The sequence below is a fragment of the Meriones unguiculatus genome, chromosome 2 (genome assembly GCF_030254825.1).
Source record: "Meriones unguiculatus strain TT.TT164.6M chromosome 2, Bangor_MerUng_6.1, whole genome shotgun sequence".
Lineage (NCBI taxonomy): Eukaryota > Metazoa > Chordata > Mammalia > Rodentia > Muridae > Meriones > Meriones unguiculatus.
The window spans coordinates 50400522-50419336 of record NC_083350.1 but is presented as its reverse complement, the minus strand read 5'-3'; the positions used below and the strand labels follow the sequence as shown (position 1 = coordinate 50419336).

At 42.4% G+C, this 18815-nt stretch overlaps 2 protein-coding genes across 2 annotated transcripts; both read left to right on the top strand.

Moving 5' to 3' along the window:
- The first annotated feature begins 1031 nt into the window (after positions 1-1031).
- Positions 1032-4013, top strand: LOC110539476 (protocadherin beta-11-like). The gene has a single exon (XM_060377374.1). The coding sequence runs from the start codon at positions 1333-1335 to the stop codon at positions 3739-3741; it is 2409 nt and encodes an 802-aa protein (XP_060233357.1). The 5' UTR covers positions 1032-1332; the 3' UTR covers positions 3742-4013.
- Positions 4014-4987: 974 nt separating this feature from the next.
- Positions 4988-12984, top strand: LOC110539475 (protocadherin beta-14-like). Its single transcript, XM_060377375.1, has one exon. It carries the CDS (start codon positions 9939-9941, stop codon positions 12342-12344), a length of 2406 nt encoding a protein of 801 aa, XP_060233358.1. The 5' UTR covers positions 4988-9938; the 3' UTR covers positions 12345-12984.
- The last annotated feature ends 5831 nt before the right edge of the window (positions 12985-18815 follow it).

Below are 18815 nucleotides of genomic sequence, written 5' to 3'. Positions count from 1 at the left end.
CTAGGGATGTGTCACCATCCCCACTGAGGAACTTCATTGTGAGTTTCTTCCATCTGCTTCCTGTCATTAAACGAACCTTGTGCAGCTGAATCTTGTGAGTTCTCGATATTGTTTCTTCTCTATTAGCTTAACGGCTGCTCTAAAAGTGGAAGGATTAACTGTGCATACCTCCAGCCCGCCTGCCCTTCAGTTTCTATCTTTTGTGCTGGTTTATTTTTTTTTCAACTGTATGCATAGCTCGTATTTTTTTAAAGTTCGATTTAAACTTAGCGTTTTCCATCTCCGACTGTCCATTCTTCCCTTGGGCACTTTTGAAATTTTGGACATTGTTCATGGATTGCTAGCATCTATTCCCAACAGTCTCCTCCCTTGGTAGCAACTGTGAACTTCAGTCAGGGCTAAACCCCCTCCAAGTTTCAGAGAAGACACTAGTCAGTGTGAAACAAGCGCAAGGCGGGCCTTCGGGCTCTGTGACTAAAAGCTACCCCTATAATGCTGCATTCAAGTAACTGTGTATTACTTCACTAACAAGAATGTGCATCAATTGGTTTCATCAGAGATTAATTTTTTGCTCTCTTTAGGAAAGCAAAATTCTCTCCCCCGCCCCCCGAACTGCTGTGTGTTGTTGGTATAATATTTTGGGAACCCAAGGGGGGTCAGCTTTAGGAGTAAGAGTGTGCTTTACATGAAACAGCGCATGTTTCCATTCGTGCGCCACTCACTGAATTGTTGTCACGTGTAAGAAACGGGAACTAAACTACGAATTTATACGGTTCTTAATGTGTTCCACCTCCTGCATGATCTAGTTTCATAACCCAAGGAGAACTTCTGAAACTGTCCAAGGACATTTTCCCTTTCCCTTTCCACCTAATCAAGGCCAAGTGGTGAAGGGATGTGTTAAACCTAGCAACGTTACATTCCTGAGATGCTTACAGAGAGCTTTAAAACAAGCACTAACATCATCATGAGCTATAAAGAACCCTGATGAAAAAAATATATATATATGGTAATCCCATAAACAACAAATGCTTGTTTCTGGGGACATTGGATGTGAATGGAATTTAGGTAGCATTCATCGAACTGTGAATATCTGTGGAGACACATGGTGGCGCTGCAGGATAAAGTTACAGAAAAAAATACATTAAATGCTGCAGACACGCAGCCCAAGTGAGCACAGCAAACTAGGAAGAAACAACAAGCCACGGAGGTGCTACCTAGAAATCACTTATCCTTCGGATTCTGAGGATTCTGTGGGCAAATCAAGGGGCACGTTTTTCAGAACTGTATGGTGGAGCAGAAGCGATTCTGCCAGAAGCCTGCTGGGAAGGAGCTATGGAGAACAGAGGGGGAAGCTATCTGCAGACCAGGCAAGTCCTGCTTCTCTTTGTTTGGCTGGGAATGTCTCAAGCTCACGCTGAGCCTGGGAGGCTTTCAGTGGTGGAGGAAACGCTGAGTGGGGCCATGGTGGGGAATTTGATGAAGGACCTGGGGCTGGAGGTGGCTGAGCTGTCTTCTCGAGGGGCTCAGGTGGCCTCTAACGATAACAAACTGCCTTTGCTTTTGAACGTAAATACAGGAGATTTGCTCCTAAGTGAACCGCTAGACCGGGAGGAGCTGTGTGGCTCCACCCAGCCCTGCGTGCTGCATTTCCAGGTGCTAATGAAAAACCCCATACAGATTTTGCAAGCCGAGCTTCAGGTCATGGATATAAATGACAACTCCCCCACATTCTTGGAAAAGGAAATGATTCTCGAAATCCCAGAGAATAGCCCCGTTGGTGCTGTGTTCTTACTAGAAAGTGCGACCGATTTAGATGTAGGGATCAATGCTGTAAAAAGCTATGCCATAAGCCAGAGCTCTCATTTCCACGTTACAATGAGAGTTAATCCAGATGGCAGGAAATACCCAGAGTTGGTTTTGGACAAGGCGCTGGATTATGAGGAGCAGCCCGAGCTCAGTCTCATCCTCACCGCCTCGGATGGTGGCACTCCACCCAGGTCTGGGACGGCCTTGGTTCGAGTGAGAGTCATAGATGCTAATGACAACTCCCCCGCGTTTGAGCACACGTTCTATGAAGTGACGATTCCAGAGAATAGCATGCTTGGCTCACTGATTACCACTGTGTCCGCCTGGGACCTAGACTCGGGAATTAATGGTGAAGTATCCTATGCCTTTTCCCATGCTTCAGAGGATATTCGAAAAACATTCACAATTAACAAAAACTCTGGAGAAATAAGTTTAATAGGCTATTTGGACTATGAAACAACTGAATCCTACTCAATAATCATTAAAGGTACTGATCGGGGAGGACTTTTTGGGAAATCTACAGTAAGAATTCAGGTGATAGATGTGAATGACAATTTTCCTGAAATTGCTGTGTCATCATTTATCAGTCCAATCCCAGAAAACACCGCAGAGACTTTAGTTATGATTTTTAGTATCCGAGACAAGGACTCCGGAGACAACAGCAGGATGGTCTGTTCTATTCCAGAGGATCTCCCGTTTGTGCTAAAATCTTCTATTGAAAATTACTACCACTTGGAAACTGAGGGGGCCCTGGACAGAGAGAGCAGAGCCGAGTACAACATCACCATCACCGTCTCCGACATGGGCTCACCCAGGCTCACAACGCAGCACACCATAACAGTGCAGGTGTCCGACATCAACGACAACGCCCCCGCCTTCACCCAATCCTCCTACACCCTGTCTGTCCGCGAGAACAACAGCCCCGCCCTGCACATAGGCACCATCAGAGCCACAGACTCAGACTCTGGCTCCAATGCCCACATCACCTACTCGCTGCTGCCTCCCAATGACCAGCAGCTGGCTTTGACCTCACTCATCTCCATCAACGCTGACAATGGGCAGCTGTTCGCGCTCAGGGCACTGGACTACGAGGCGCTGCAGGCCTTCGAGTTCCTCGTGGCCGCCACAGACCAAGGCTCACCCTCCCTAAGCAGCCAGATGCTGGTGCGCGTCCTGGTGCTGGATGACAATGACAATGTGCCCTTCGTGCTCTACCCTCTGCAGAACGCCTCTGCGCCCTGCACTGAGCTGCTGCCCAGGGCTGCGGAGCCTGGCTACCTGGTCACCAAGGTGGTGGCAGTGGACCGCGACTCTGGCCAGAACGCCTGGCTGTCATTCCAGCTGCTCAAGGCCACGGAGCCAGGGCTGTTCAGCGTGTGGGCGCACAATGGCGAGGTGCGCACCACCAGGCTGCTGAGTGAGCGCGATGCCCCCAAGCACAGGCTGCTGCTGCTGGTCAAGGACAATGGCGATCCTCAGCGCTCTGCCAGTGTCACTCTGCATGTGCTGCTGGTGGATGGCTTCTCCCAGCCCTACCTGCCTCTGCCAGAGGTGGCGCGCGACCCCACTCAGGATGGTGAAGATGTGCTCACGCTGTACCTAGTCATCGCCTTGGCGTCTGTGTCTTCGCTTTTCCTCCTGTCTGTGCTTCTATTCGTCGGGGTGAGGCTGTGCAGGAGGGCCAGGGCGGCATCACTGGGTAGCTGCTCTGTTCCTGAGGGACACCTACCTGGCCACCTGGTGGACATCAGCGGTACAGGAACCCTGTCCCAGAGCTACCAGTATGAGGTGTGTCTGATGGGAGGTACTGGGACAAATGAGTTCAGATTCTTGAAGCCAGTTTCCCCCAATCTACCACCCCAGTTCCCTGGGAAAGAAGTGGAGGGGAGTCCTTCCTTACGCAATAGTTTGGGGTTCTTTAGTGACTGTACCTGATGCTGTGTTTATCTCTGAATTTGCATGAACTTCAAACTTCCTAATGTTTGCATTTTATAATGTCTTTTCCACTTTTCAATTTATATCGGCGCTTGCAATAAGATGGTACTTTATTCTCTAGCTCATTCTCCAGGATGTCCTAACTTGTAGATAATTCACCTCCTTAAACAACACAAAATCACTCCCCGCCCCCATCTGACTCTTCCAGTTGCACTTTCACCTGCACGTTTGCTTATGATGAAATAAAGAGACCATTTTAGGAGTAGTTGAAACTCTGTAGTTTTTGTAGTTTTTTTTTCTTGTAGCTTATTATTATGAATGCTATTTTCAAGTAACTTTATTTTTTACAAGCCACACTAGCTTAGATATTTTTAAATGTTTGTTACTGTTTAATATATTGATATATTGGAAAATCCATGCTGTGATGCAACCATTAGATCCGTTGAAAAGGAGCCCATGGTGGGACTGACTCAATGATAGATCCCAGGATAGATCACAATACAGAATAAACAAGCGGGGACAGGTGATGAGCTTCTTAATAACCCTATTTATGTGTCCTGGCAGGTGGCTGTGGAGGCACATGAATACTGTGGCTACTTATAGAGTCTTGGAATATGAGACCTTGATTTTACAACTGTCTTACTAATTTCACAAAGACAGAGTGTAGGTCAGGTGTACATAGACATCTAAACAATAGATTGGATGGAAGAAAGCAAGCTTGTGAGATAACCTGTAAGATTGTTTATGCTTTCTCCCTGAAGTAAATGAACATGCACTGAGTACTGACCCACAAGTAAACGTGTGCTGAGTGTATCTGGCAACATTCAAACCCAGTAGGAAGAAATGTTTTATGCTCAGGACTTAGTCTATCGTTAGCTTAAAATTTCCTGTCTTATTTTATTGCTTAAACTTCCTGATATGATCATAAGCCAATAAGTCTGAATGCTACTGAATGCTACTGAAGAGTAGCATCCAAATGTTTGATGACCACATTTATTTAATGTATGAAACTGCCATACATACGTAGCACTGAGAAGCTTTGAGAAGTTAGATAGATAGATAGATAGATAGATAGATAGATAGATAGATAGATAAAAATAATAAATAAATGCAACCCATTCATCTGGTGTTGAGAAGTACCACCCTATAATGGTTCTTGTACTTAATGGTCTGACAACATTACAGGGGAAAATGTAACGGTTCGGCGATGAAGTTTCCTGTGAATTTCCTACAAAGTCTAAAATCTCTATGCAGATGAGATAATGAGCATCATGGAGAGAGAAAGACAATTAAGAACCTGAAGTCAGGAGCTGGCACAGAGGACATGGGAGGGTGCTGTTTACTGGCTTGCTCCCCAAACCTTGTTGAGCTTTTTTATAGAACCCAGGACCACTAGCCCAGGAGGAGCACCACCCACAATGGGCTTGACCCTCCCCCACAAACTGCTAATTAAGAAAGTGCTCTACAGGCTTACCTACTGCCTGATCTTATGGAGGCATTTTCTCAGTTTAGTTTCCCTCCTCCCCAATGATTCTAGCCTGTGTCAAGTTTACATAAATTAGCCAGCACATACATCATGGGCAGTCTCAAAAATATTGTGCTAATTTTGATGTTCCTTGAGCTTACTGGTTAGGATTTGATGCTCTCGTAAAAGTTTTATGCTGGATGAGAGAAATCTGTTGATTTTTAAATCACATATTTTATAATTCTGTTCCATACAAAACAAACAAATCTATGGAGACAGAAGGTGTTTTGGTGGTTGTCTAAGGTTGGGAAAATGTGTAGGAATGGAGACTAGTTGGGTACAATCTGTATGGGTAATAAAGAAAATATTTTAAAGTAGAGATAATGCTAATCGTTGCACAGTTCTGCAAACATAGGAATAACCACTAAACTGTATACCTCAAATGTGTGAGATACTGTGTTGTCTCTGGTTCAAAAAGATGTTCAAAGCAATGGAAAATAGCTCTAGGATCCTATGATTTCAAGTAAGCAGGCAGAAGAGTCCCACAGACAGAACATCAGACACAGCAGAAGGTCAGGTAATTGTCTTGTTGCTTCAGGCTTTCCCAGGTAAAGGAGCGTCAAGACTTCTCTATTTCTGGAAGAAATTGTGTGTCTCCTTACACTAGTGGAGAGTAACCAAGATGTAGGGAGCTCCCATGCCCAAATAAAGCAACCAACCAATCTTCTAAAATGTTTTACTAAAAGAAATTTGTTCTCTCAGTCTTCAAATATCTCTGTTATCACTATATTTAACACATTACATTCAAATCAAGCTGTGCTGGTCAATTTTATAATAAACAACTCCTGTTAGTTATAAGTAACTAGGGAAATGCTCTCACAGCCAATGGAGAAAAGTTGCCTTGAAATCTATATTTAAAAAAAAAAAAAAAAAGATTCAGCTTCCCAGAATAAATTTTCTTGAAAACTCTCAACAACAAAAGCCAAGTAACAGTTTAATTTTTGATTGCCTACAAGTGTTGGAAGTAAGGGTCTCGTGGTATTAGGGCATGAACTGTATCATTTCATTTTTAGCTGGCAAACCAGCCTCCATTCCTGGGCCAGTGCACTGTTCATTAAAAAGAACTGGGCATTCAGTCCCCAGGTCCTCACCTATAGTTCTGTTTTCACTAACCAGGCCATCTGCTGCACTTCCCGACCAAGAGCTGCCCTTTCTGTGATACAGTGACTAAGCATCTCCCTCTGGGAACACCAGCTTCACTGTCTTTAAATTCTCTCATGTTGCTGCTGCTATCATGCTATCAGTTGTGCTGCCGGAGACACAACTCATTGGTTAAATAACAAATTCCTCTCGCTAATAGCTTGAGTTTGTTCCCAGAGCCCACATCCAGCAACTCACAATCTCCTTTAATTCCAACTGCAATGGGGTCTTCTTCTGGCCTCCTCAGGTACATGCACACAGAACACATATACACAGATACATATACATACATATAATTAAAACATATATTTTAAAGTGCATTCAGATTTAAGGCCATAATTTTCTTCATAATTTTTCTCATAATCTTTCTCATCAGTGCATACAAGTACTTAAAGCTCAATTATCTTACTTTAATGTTCTCACCCAATTACTCAGAAGATGAACTGTCTCATGAACCTTACAGACAAAATAGAACTCATCAGATGTTAATTACTTCTTTTTTTTTGTGTGTGTGTGTGTGTGTGTGTGTGTGTACCAAGTCTTCACCTTGGCAGCATCTACCATACTTTTCTCATTTGGGGATGCTTCTCACCAAGTCCAATCCCTTTCTGTATTCTGGATCCAATCTGGGGCCTCTGCATTTTATTCCTTTCTAATGAATATTAAACACCAACATTAAAAAGATGTTCAAGTTTCTCTAGTCTTCCTAAACTGAATAGTGGTGAGGCACACCCTTAATCCCAGGCAGAGGCGGGCAGATCTCTGCGTTTGAAGCTGGCCTGGTCTATAGCGTGAGTTTTAGAACATCTGGGGCTATGTAGAGAAACCCTGTCTCAAAAAGAAAGAAAATAAGGAAGGAAGAAGTAAACAAAGAAACAAAACGTGACCTGTGCTTTTCTTCAGGTACCGACCTGTTTCTTCCTGTTACAGCCTTCATTTACAGATTTCTTGACTGCATTTTCTACCCTCATTTGCTTCCTAGTCCCCCAATGTTTTAACCAAGGGCAATTTCATTTTCTTTGCAACCATCCTACTGCTAAAAATTCTATTTTAAATTTTGTGAATGATGTCTATGCACGTGAAATATTATATCACCAAAACAAAGCGATGCAACTACACAATACTTTGCAAAAGTTTTTCTCTTTTGTGTGACCATGTCAACAAAATGGCTATCATAAAGAATTAGACTTCATTCTAAATGACTGCTCCAACATTGTCTATGGCAAAGTAATAGTCTATACTGTTGTGACTTCTTAATATCATATCTATGTTCTAGAAGATCATTTATACCTCTTCTGTCACAGAAATCCATCTGTGAAATTGCCAAGGTCAAACCAAACCACAATGAGGCTCAGACAGGCAGGTCAGCTCAGTTGCCTGTGTCTTAGTCACTATTCTATTGCCGTGGTAAAACATATGTCCAAGGCGACTTATTTTAAGAAGTGCTTAACTCAGGACTTACTGTGTCAGAGGTTAGAGTCCATGGTGACAGAGCAAAGGTCTGGTGGCCGAAACAGCCGAGAACTCACATCTTGATCTGCACATTGCAGGCAGAGAGACAGACACTAGGAATGGCATGAGTGTTTTGGAAATCGCAAAGCCCAACCCCAGTTAACACACTTCCTCCAATCAGGCCACACCTCCTAATCCTTTCCAAGTGGTTCTACCAACTGGGGACCAAGTATTCAAACTTAAGAGTCCATGGCAAGCAATCTCCTTCAAACCAACACACCATGCATTTGGCTACATATAGAAGAGCAGCACATATTTTATCAGGCCTCTATCCACAAATACAACCTTAAATACAATAGATAGTTCTAACACTTAATGTTTTTCTTGACTTTAGAGTGTTTGCTGCTGTTCCTCTTTCTTGCTTCCTTGAAATTCCGCTTGCCTTTCGAAGAATGACTTTGAACTCTGGGTCATCTTTGTTTTAAGAATGATACTTATTTTTCTTTTTTTTAAATAAGTGAATCTTGATTCTACTGTCCTGTGTAGACAAAAATCAGACACTAAAATTTCTTTTCCAAAATTGGAGTAGCGCTTGTCCATGACCTGCACATATCCTTTCACATACTTTAAATTATTCCTGGATTACTTATAACCCAATACCTGGTAACATGGGAAAGTCTGACATACTCAATAGAAATGAAATTTGGGGGCTACATTGTGACTGTAATTTTATTTTGAAGCTCAGAATTGAACCAGAACCTCAGTGAAGCATGACATCCACTCACACCAGTCCTGAGTTGTCTCCACATATTTTCATTGTTTTCTCTTAACAGACATTTAGTCAGTTCTTTCTGGCTACTTTGTAAATGTCAACTCATTAATTTCTATGACAGAGGCCCTAGGAGGAAAACACTGCCAGCATCCAATTTTATAGGTAAGGAAATAAAGGTACATAATTTGTCCACGTCCACAGAGAGTGACAGAACCAGGATTCTGTCTTCCTAAATATTATCCATCTCGTAGGTCACAGTTCCATGTTGGATGTTTCTGTTATTCTTTACCTACATGTCTTAATCACTAGCTAAGCAGTTTTTGTTGCCTGCAAGCTGCCCGTCTCCTTCCATGGTTCTCCCTGGCATGGAGCTCACTATGTAGGCCAAGCCGACCTGACACACTTACAGATCCCTTTGCTTCTGCCTTTTGAGTGCTGGGAGTAAAGGTATGTGCCATCATACCTTACTTGTTTTTAATCTAAAAGCAAAGAGTCTAATACCCCCATATCTTAAGTTAATTAGTAACAAAAAGCAGGGTGTTCTCTGGTTTTTCTTGATTTATGTGTGTGTGTGTGTGTGTGTGTGTGTGTGTGTGTGCAAAGTGTAATGGTGTTACAGTTATATAATGAACTCACCCTAACAAGTGTTTACCAGTGTGAAGGTAAATATTTGTAACTACTAAAGAATTTTCTTGAAATAAACATTATTTGCTTATTTTGTGGTACTTTAGTGGATCTTTTTGAGTTGGACATTCAAAGCACTAATGTTTTCATAGAGAGTGTAAGCTTTGTTTGGATTCTAATTAAAACAAGCCAACAACACGAGACATTTTGTAGAAAACCGAGAAAGTCTAAACAGACTGAGTTTTAAGCTATATCCAAGAATCATTTCTGTATGGCAACTGTGGTGTTGATATTGTAATTATATTTTTAAAGGCCTTGATAATTAGAAATAATTAAGGAATACTTAGAGATAAATAAAATCTATGTGAAATTTGCTTTTGAATATTCTAGATAGATAGATAGGTAGATAGATGTATTCACGAAATTTTAGGAAAAAAACTATTAAATGAAAAAATACATAGAGACACATGGTGGCGCTGTAGGATAACGTGAAACCGTGTATAGCTCGCCCTGTGGGCTCCGCTATGGAAAGGATCGGAGAACAGCCAATCCACTGAGAAGCGAGGTAACTGGAGCTTCACGGACCGAGCTGCCAAGGGATTTTCAATAGAAATATCGGGCCTTCATCTCTCAGAATTGGGACCAAATCAAGTTTTGGAAAAAAAGAGGTTGCCTGAAGGAACCATGGGAACCGGAAGGGTGCTCATCCTGCAGAAAAGGCAAGTCTTGGTTTTCTCTATTTTGCTGGGATTGTCTCGGGCGAGTACCGAATCTTTGCGCTATTCTGTAGCTGAGGAAATAGAAATTGGCTCTTTTGTGTCTAATCTGGCAAGGGATTTAGGGCTGGGGGTTGCGGAGCTGTCCTCCAGAGAGGCAAGGGTAGTGTCAGATGATAATAAAAAACGTCTGCTCCTTAACGTCCTGACCGGAGATGTGCTCCTGAATGAGCGACTGGACCGAGAAGAGCTGTGTGGCTCCACCCAGCCCTGTGTGCTGCCTTTTCAGGTGGTACTGGAAAACCCTTTACAGTTCTATCGGGCCGAGCTGCACGTCAGAGACATAAATGATCACTCCCCTACATTCCTAGACAAGGAAATAACTATTAAAATACCAGAAAGCGCAACTGTGGGAGCCACATTCTTAATTGAGAACGCTCAAGACCTGGACATAGGAAGCAATAGTCTCCGGGACTACAGCATTAGCCCCAGTCATCATTTCTATGTTAAAACTCATGACAGTGGTGATGGGAAGTTATATCCAGAGCTGGTTCTGGACAGAGCTTTAGATCATGAGGAGGAATCTGAGCTGAGATTGACACTTACAGCTTCAGATGGTGGTTCTCCACCCAGATCTGGGACTACACTGATTCTCATAAAGGTCTTGGACATCAATGATAATGCTCCTGAGTTTGCTCAGAGTCTCTATGAGGTGCAGGTCCCAGAGGACAGGCTCATTGGTTCCACTATCATTGCCATCTCTGCTAAGGATTTAGACACCGGAAATCATGGGAAAATATCATATTCATTTTTGCATGCATCAGAAGATATCAGAAAAACCTTTGAAATCAACCCAACATCTGGGAACGTCAATTTGAGATCACTACTGGATTTTGAAGTAATACAATCCTATTCTGTAAATATCCAAGCAACAGATGGTGGAGGTCTTTCAGCAAAATGCACTCTTTTAGTTAAAGTATTGGATATAAATGACAATGCACCAGAAGTGACTATATCATCAATTACAAAGACAATTCCAGAGAACGCTTCAGAGACCCTGGTCGCTCTGTTCAGTGTCCGAGATCAAGACTCTGGGGACAACGGAAGGATCCTTTGCTCTATTCAGGATGACCTTCCATTTCTCCTGAAACCCACCTTCAAGAACTTCTTCACTCTACTTTCTGAGAAAGCACTAGACAGAGAGAGTACTGCCGAGTACAACATCACCATCACCGTCTCCGACATGGGCACACCCAGGCTCACAACCCAGCACACCATAACAGTGCAGGTGTCCGACATCAACGACAATGCCCCCACCTTCACCCAATCCTCCTACACCCTGTCTGTCCGCGAGAACAACAGCCCCGCCCTGCACATAGGCACCATCAGAGCCTCAGACTCAGACTCTGGCTCCAATGCCCACATCACCTACTCGCTGCTGCCTCCCAATGACCCTCAGATGGACCTCGCCTCTCTCATCTCCATCAACGCTGAAAATGGGCAGCTGTTCTCACTCAGAGCGCTGGACTATGAGGCCCTGCAGTCCTTCGAGTTCCGCGTGGGCGCCACAGACCAAGGATCCCCTGCACTCAGCAGCCAGGCGCTGGTGCGCGTCCTGGTGCTGGACGACAATGACAATGCGCCCTTCGTGCTCTACCCTCTGCAGAACGCCTCTGCGCCCTGTACAGAGCTGCTGCCCAGGGCGGCAGAGCCCGGCTACCTGGTCACCAAGGTGGTGGCAGTGGACCGCGACTCTGGCCAGAACGCCTGGCTGTCATTCCAGCTGCTCAAGGCCACGGAGCCAGGGCTGTTCAGCGTGTGGGCGCACAATGGCGAGGTGCGCACCACCAGGCTGCTGAGTGAGCGCGATGCCCCCAAGCACAGGCTGCTGCTGCTGGTCAGGGACAATGGCGATCCTCAGCGCTCTGCCAGTGTCACTCTGCATGTGCTGCTGGTGGATGGCTTCTCCCAACCCTACCTGCCTCTGCCAGAGGTGGCGCGCGACCCCGCGCAGGATGATGAAGATGTGCTCACGCTGTACCTGGTCATTGCCTTGGCGTCTGTGTCTTCGCTTTTCCTCCTGTCTGTGCTGCTGTTCGTGGGGGTGAGGCTGTGCAGGAGGGCCAGGGCGGCCTCTCTGGGTGTCTGCTCTGTTCCTGAGGGACACTTTCCTGGCCATTTGATGGACGTTGCACGTACAGGAACCCTGTCCCAGAGCTATCAGTATGAGGTGTGTCTGACTGGAGGTACTGGAACAAATGAGTTCAAATTCCTGAAGCCGGTCATCCCCAGTCTTCAATTCCAAGATGATGCTGGTTCTAACGTGCAGGGTAATGAGAACTTTCGGAATAGCCTTGGATTTAATATTCAGTAGGAAAGTTTCCTTTAAACTCTTAATATTTTCTTTTTATTGAGAAAATTGCATATGCTTTTTTCCTAATCTGTAATGGATTTTAGGTTTTACTAACGTTGCATGCATTTTCATTTCATGTTTTTTTTCCACAGTTGCTTTGAAAAATCTTTATTGAGATTACAGTGATGCAAAGAAACAATCTGCACTTTTTGCTTTGTTTATTTTGCTAAATTGTTATGTTAATTTTTTGCTGTTGTTATGCAAGACACAGCAATGGAAATGCTGACTGAAGTATGTAGAGGGAATGCCTTGAGCTGGTGATTCCTGTAACACTTACTGGGTGGAGGCCACAAGCAGGCAGCCCTGCGTGGATCTACAGCAAAAGACAGGGAGGGAAGGTAGAAGGGAACAAAAAATGGGGCAAATGTCACCATATATGGTAGTTATTTGAATGTGCTGTGAAAACCGTGCACCAGATTTTGCTGCATCTAGGAAAAAGTTATGGTGGATCATTCGTAGTATTCTCTGTTGGATTATCTCTTCAGAAAAGATTTTTTTTTAATGCTGTCCCTCGGTATCCAGCAGCCGTAGTATCGGTAGTAGTAGTGTTTCCAAGAATTAATTTCTGCTCATGTGGCTGCATTAAACACTGATTTCTGAAGTAATTTCTCCTGTTCTCTTTTCTAGCGATGCCTTCTAATTCTCAAAATATTTTAGGTCCTGATACTGCTGTGTCTTGTCTTTAAATACACCACATTTTCTTGGTTAAAATTTGGGGTACTTCGTATCATTTGTTGCTAAAGCAATAGTTCATAATCTGGTCCTAAGTGAAATAGTCTTCTACCAGAAAAGAATGGGATAAAAACTTCCTAGTAATCGAATTAAATATTTTTAATTTTCATTTATTTATTTTTTTAATTTTGAGACAGGGTTTCTTTGTGCAGCTTTGGCTGTCCTTGAACTAGCTCTGGAGACCAGGCTGGGTTGAACTCACAGAGATCCACCTGTTTCTGTCTCCCAAGTGCTAGGATTAAAGGCGTCCACCCGCACTGCCCAGTGAATTTAATATTTTTAAATAATTTATTTTTATTTTATGTGCATTGGTATTTTGCCTGCATATATCTCTGTAGGAGGGTGTTGGATTCCCTGGAGCTGGAGTTACAGACAGGTCTGAGTTGCCATGTGGTGCTGGTTATTGAACGCAGAAGAGCAGCCAGTGCTCCTAACTGCTGAGGCATCTCTCCAGACCCTGAAATAAAGACTTTAAACTATTAAAAAATGACTTAGATTTACTTTTCCTGATCATTAATAAAAGTAAATACAAGCCAGATGTGGAAGAATCAATGTGAAATTCGAGCTGTCAGGCAGCTGGGGAAGAATAGTCAATTCCAGATAAGCTTGGGCTACACAGTAAGTTTTCCTCAATAAAGAAGGAAACAGAACCTGGTGTGCTGGCATATTTCCATAGTTTAAGCACTTGGAAGACTGGAGTGTGAAGCCAACCTGAGCTCTGTGGGACATGTTCTGAAAAATTAAAAAGCAGCAGAGTGGCGATTTAGGGTTGTGGTCCCTCCACCTGAGTCCCTGAGGCAGGAGGACTGCCATTAAGTTGCAGGACAACCATGCTGTGCAGTGGTTCAAGACCAGCCTATGTTACAGGCTGAGGCCCTTTTTCAAAAGGATCCACTAGATCGTAAAAATAAGACTAAAAGGCATAAATATCATGTCTAGTTGTGTAGGCCTAGCAGGTAGGGACAAGACCTTGGCTTCACTCTCAACGTCCAGCAAAAAGACTATGGGAATCTGTGCACACTGAGAACTTCGGATGCCCAAAGTTCAATTTTCAGCATGCACAAAAGCACAAGTAATATTATAAAGTATTAACAATCCATCATTGTCTTTCTCAGATAGCCACAAAGAATAGATCTGTATTTACGGCTGATAAGTGCCTGATTATTTTACAAATTATAAGATACCCAGTCTAAAGAAAGGCAGTTTAACTCAGGGTCAGCAGCTTTCGACCCAGAGAAGAGCATGTCTGATTGCATGCGGGTTGATGCCCCAGGTCCCGCCTCTGAGAAAAAGGTATCAGACGGGTCTGATGCTCTTTGGGTGGATGACACCTAAATGAACATCAGTACAAAGTCCCAATTTATTTCTAATATCAGAGATCAGACCTCTACTCTTGCCTGATGCGTCTAAAACAAAAAGGGGGAACTGTAGAGAGCTGCGGAATGCTATGCCTTAAAGATGGAGCTGGTTTCCGCCTTCCACCTTCCCGATGGTGAGTGCTCTCTGTCACGAACAATTCCACATTTGGCTAAGGCTGAGGATCTGGCTTGCTTCCATGTATGTGGACCTATCTGCATTGCACACGTGGCACGCCTGGGTTGGCTACCCAGAGGCTATTTAAGCTGTGGGCTGGCTTTCCCCAGGGTCCGAGGATTGTTCAAGGTTCCTGAATAAACTGCATTGAAAAAAAAAAAAAAAAACAGGATCAGATGAATGGGGAGGAGGTCCCCCCCTATCAGTGGACTTGGAAAGGGGCACGGTGGAGATGAGGGAGGGAGGGAGGGACTGGGAGGGAATGAGGGATCGGGACACGGCTGGGATACAGAGTTAATAAAATGTAACTGATAAAAAAAATAAAAAAATAAAAAATAAAAAAAAAGAAAGGCAGTTTAATGGAGGAGTATAAACGGAGATGTTGATAGCTACAATGCAGTATGAATATGGGGCTAGCGTACAGATACATTTGTGTAAATCCCTCAAAATTAAGTGTTGGTTATGTTGCTCTCTGCTTTTCATTGGAAGCAATTAGCTATAAAGATACTATCGGCTCAAATTCAATGTTGAAATGAACAAATAATCACAAAGTATATATGTTTCTAGCACCATTTAGAATCTTGGGAGATTCCAACTTTCGTGTCAGTGATTTATAGACCGGAGATCAAACCCTAACAAACTGAGGCTTTTACATGTGACCTTCCCATTAATCGACACGGACAGTAAACTGGAAACACATCAGCCCTGTGTGAGCTTTCAGCCCTGAACTTACTTTGTAGCCTTGGATTTAATTAGCTATCACTAACAGGCAGTAATCTTAGGTCCTGATAAAAAACAAATGTGGGTTTATATAAAACAAATTATTCCCTAAATATAGGTTACCTACTCTATTGCTTTGCATTTTTAATATTCTTGACTTAACAGTTGAATACCCGGCAAATATCAAGCCATGAATAAGAGCCAGCAGGAAACAAACTAACTTGAAAGAATGTGAAATCACCATCATTATCAGGCAATCCACAATATACTAATACTAGATTGGCTTAGTTATGAAGAATGGGAATTCCATTCCCACTACCCATGCCTGGTAGCTCAACTGTAACTCTAGCTCAAGGGAAGCTGATGCCCTCTTCTGACCTCTGCTAGCACCCACACTCACACATGTACATATCCCCATGCAGACACATCAACATTAATATGACATATTAAATAAGGACAAAAGTAAGCTTCCATGATGAAAAACACATTAATTAAAAAATCAAAAAACTCAAAACATTTTATTGATTCTTTGTGATTTTCACATCATGCACCCCAACCTCACTCATCTCCTTATCTCTTCATATCTGCCCTCTGCCCATGCAACTCCCCGAAAGAAAATAGTAAATAATAAATAATAAAAAATATTATCATAGAAGCTGTAGTGTGTCACATAGTATGCCATTTTATCCACACATCTTGTCTTGCAATGCTTATCTTTTCTTGCAGTGAGTCACTGGTCTAGTTCAAGTCCTCTGGCTTCTGCTAAACTATCAATACTGGATCCTCACCAGAACTCCTCTCAGTTATCCTGTTGTTCCCCAGTGTCATGGAGATCCTGCAGCTTTTGTTTCTCAAGACAGGGTTTCTCCTTGTAGCTCTGGCTCTTCTTGAACTCACTCTGTAGACCAACCTGGCCTCGAACTCAGAGATCTGCCTGCCTCTGCCTCCTAAGTTCTGAGATTAAAGGCATATGCCATCACTGTCCAGAAGGAAAGATGAGAAAAATTTAACCAGAACAATATTTGAAAATATTAAGACTGAGAAACTTCTAGAATTGATGAAAACATCATCAAACAAACCCAAGAGACTGCTATAAATCCAGAAGTATACATTACAGAGATGTACATGTCTGTAAATGTCATAATGACATTTTAGAAAATCAAAGACAAAGAGAACTGTTAATTTAAAAAATCACAGGAAAGAGAATCTTAAATTCAACACATGACAATCTGATTTGTGTTTCTCAGTAGAAGCAATGGAAAATAAGGGAGCTTCAGTGTTCTGAAAGAAGTTAGAAACCCTGTCTTGAGAAACAAACAAAAATTCTCATCTCTCCTTTTGAATGTATGTTGAACATTTTTGCTCTGTTTTTAAGTGTCTTCCTTGTATTTTCATCATATTTACGTTCTGGGTTACATAATGTATAGAAGATAGAAAGAAGCCCTTCTATCCAGCTTTTGTGTAGAGTCATCAAAGAAGAGAATTAAACAAACTTGCTAGCATTTTAGTTTTAAATAAATAAAGATCACACAGGAAGGTGTTAAAAATATTTTTTTTCTCTTTATTGACCCCTCCCTTGCCACAGATGTGAGTCTAGGAGTTTGACTTGTCTCTGTTTCTAGATGGCATTTGTTCTCGCCTCCTCTCCTGATAAAGTCTCACTATGTGGCCCAGGCTGGGTTCAAAATGGTGATTCTTACACCTCAGCCTCTGTAGTTCTGCGATTATGAGTGTGTATCATCATACCTGGTTCCACATCCAATTCTACTCTAGAATGGTCAACCTATGGTCACAAGTACTTTCTGGAGATGACAGCCACTCATGTCTGTGTATTCTCTCTTCTCTTCCTTGTCATCTTGCTCACTTTCTTCCCCTCCTCCAACAGGATCCTCCAGTAATGAGTACAAGTATAAAGAAAAAGCCCTTGTAGGTGCAAGAGAAGTGCCCTACCACTAAGCTACGTCACCCCAAAATCACAAAATCAATCATTTATTATCTTTCTGGAAGGATCTCAAACACTTTGTGTCAACAAATCCTAACATTTGTCACTGAAAGTCCACATATTTTCCTGGTTTCATTTATATAGTGGAGGATCAGAGGTATAACTATAGAAATGCTCTATGGACACCTTAAACTCTTACACACCTTAGGTGGGTTTTAAGTTAACATTTCCTCTTCCCCAAAACTAAAAAGTCATTCCCCCTTCAGCTCCCTGCATAGCCATCTTTTTCTTCTTTCTGTGTTTACAGCATTGGTTAATAGCACTGATACCATTTAATTCTTAATCTTGTAAACAAAGTAGTTTTTCATTATTCTAGCACTTCCTGGATCTATCTCTCCATCCCATAGTTTGGGTGAAAATCCATTACTACATTTATGCTTGAGGCTAGTATCATCTCCTACTGTAACCAGCTATCATCAGTGTCCAGTTTTTATAGTATTCCTTCTAATTTATTCTCAACTCTGAAGCACATTTATTTTTTAAAAGATAAACCTTAATTATATGACTTTTCTGTTCAGAACACTGTCTTGCATTTCCTCGGGCATGCCTTAAAAATAATTTGCTTGATTTTCCAATTTCAGCTTTGATCATTTTACTCTTGCTCTATGTCATTACCATGATCTTATTTCAGTTCTTTTGAAACACACCTCTCATTTTAGATTTGAGCCATCATGTTTTCCCTTTCCCTGAGACCTGGGATTTACATGTACTCTCTACCACTGAACTATGCCTCCAGCCCTCCCATAATTTCTGTTTGGATTACTTCCACATATTTTACATGTATCAGTTTAGAATATACTTTCTCCAGGAAGGCCTTTTCTCCACTCATAAATTTTCATTTGTTGAGCTATGATCTCCTATTAGCATGAGCCTTCCTCGATAAGGTAGCCATTATGTTTCATGTTAAGTGTTCTCTCTCTTTGTCCTCTTTTCATAAAAGAAACAGCTTTTGCTCTTGCTTCTGCTTGGTTATCACTCAATCCCAAATGCTTATCACTATTACTAGCTCAAGTATGTGCTTAATAGAGATTTACTGAGCAATTCAGGGAATAGACAAATATGATGTTTAGAACCATTCTGTTGGGAGCTCTGGATGTGTAAAGTAGTGAAGTCCAACTTCAAGTTTATGTTCTCAGAATCTGGATACATCATACTTTTATTTCTTAGTAACTATTTTTTTTTCTGCTGCAGCCAGGTAAGTCTCCTATACGTATTCCTAAGGAAATGGTAACATTTGCCTAGGACAAAATGTCCAACTTCTCCCAAATAACTATTTGCACATACCAGATTCAACTTCAAGTGCATAAACACACCCTTCCAGCTTTTTCTGAGAACATTTGGTGATATCTAGAAGAGATACCTAGGTTGCCACTTTCAATGTCTCTAAGAATCTCTTGTTCATTTTTGTAAAAATCAATGACATGGGAGTCCTTCAGCTTTACAGT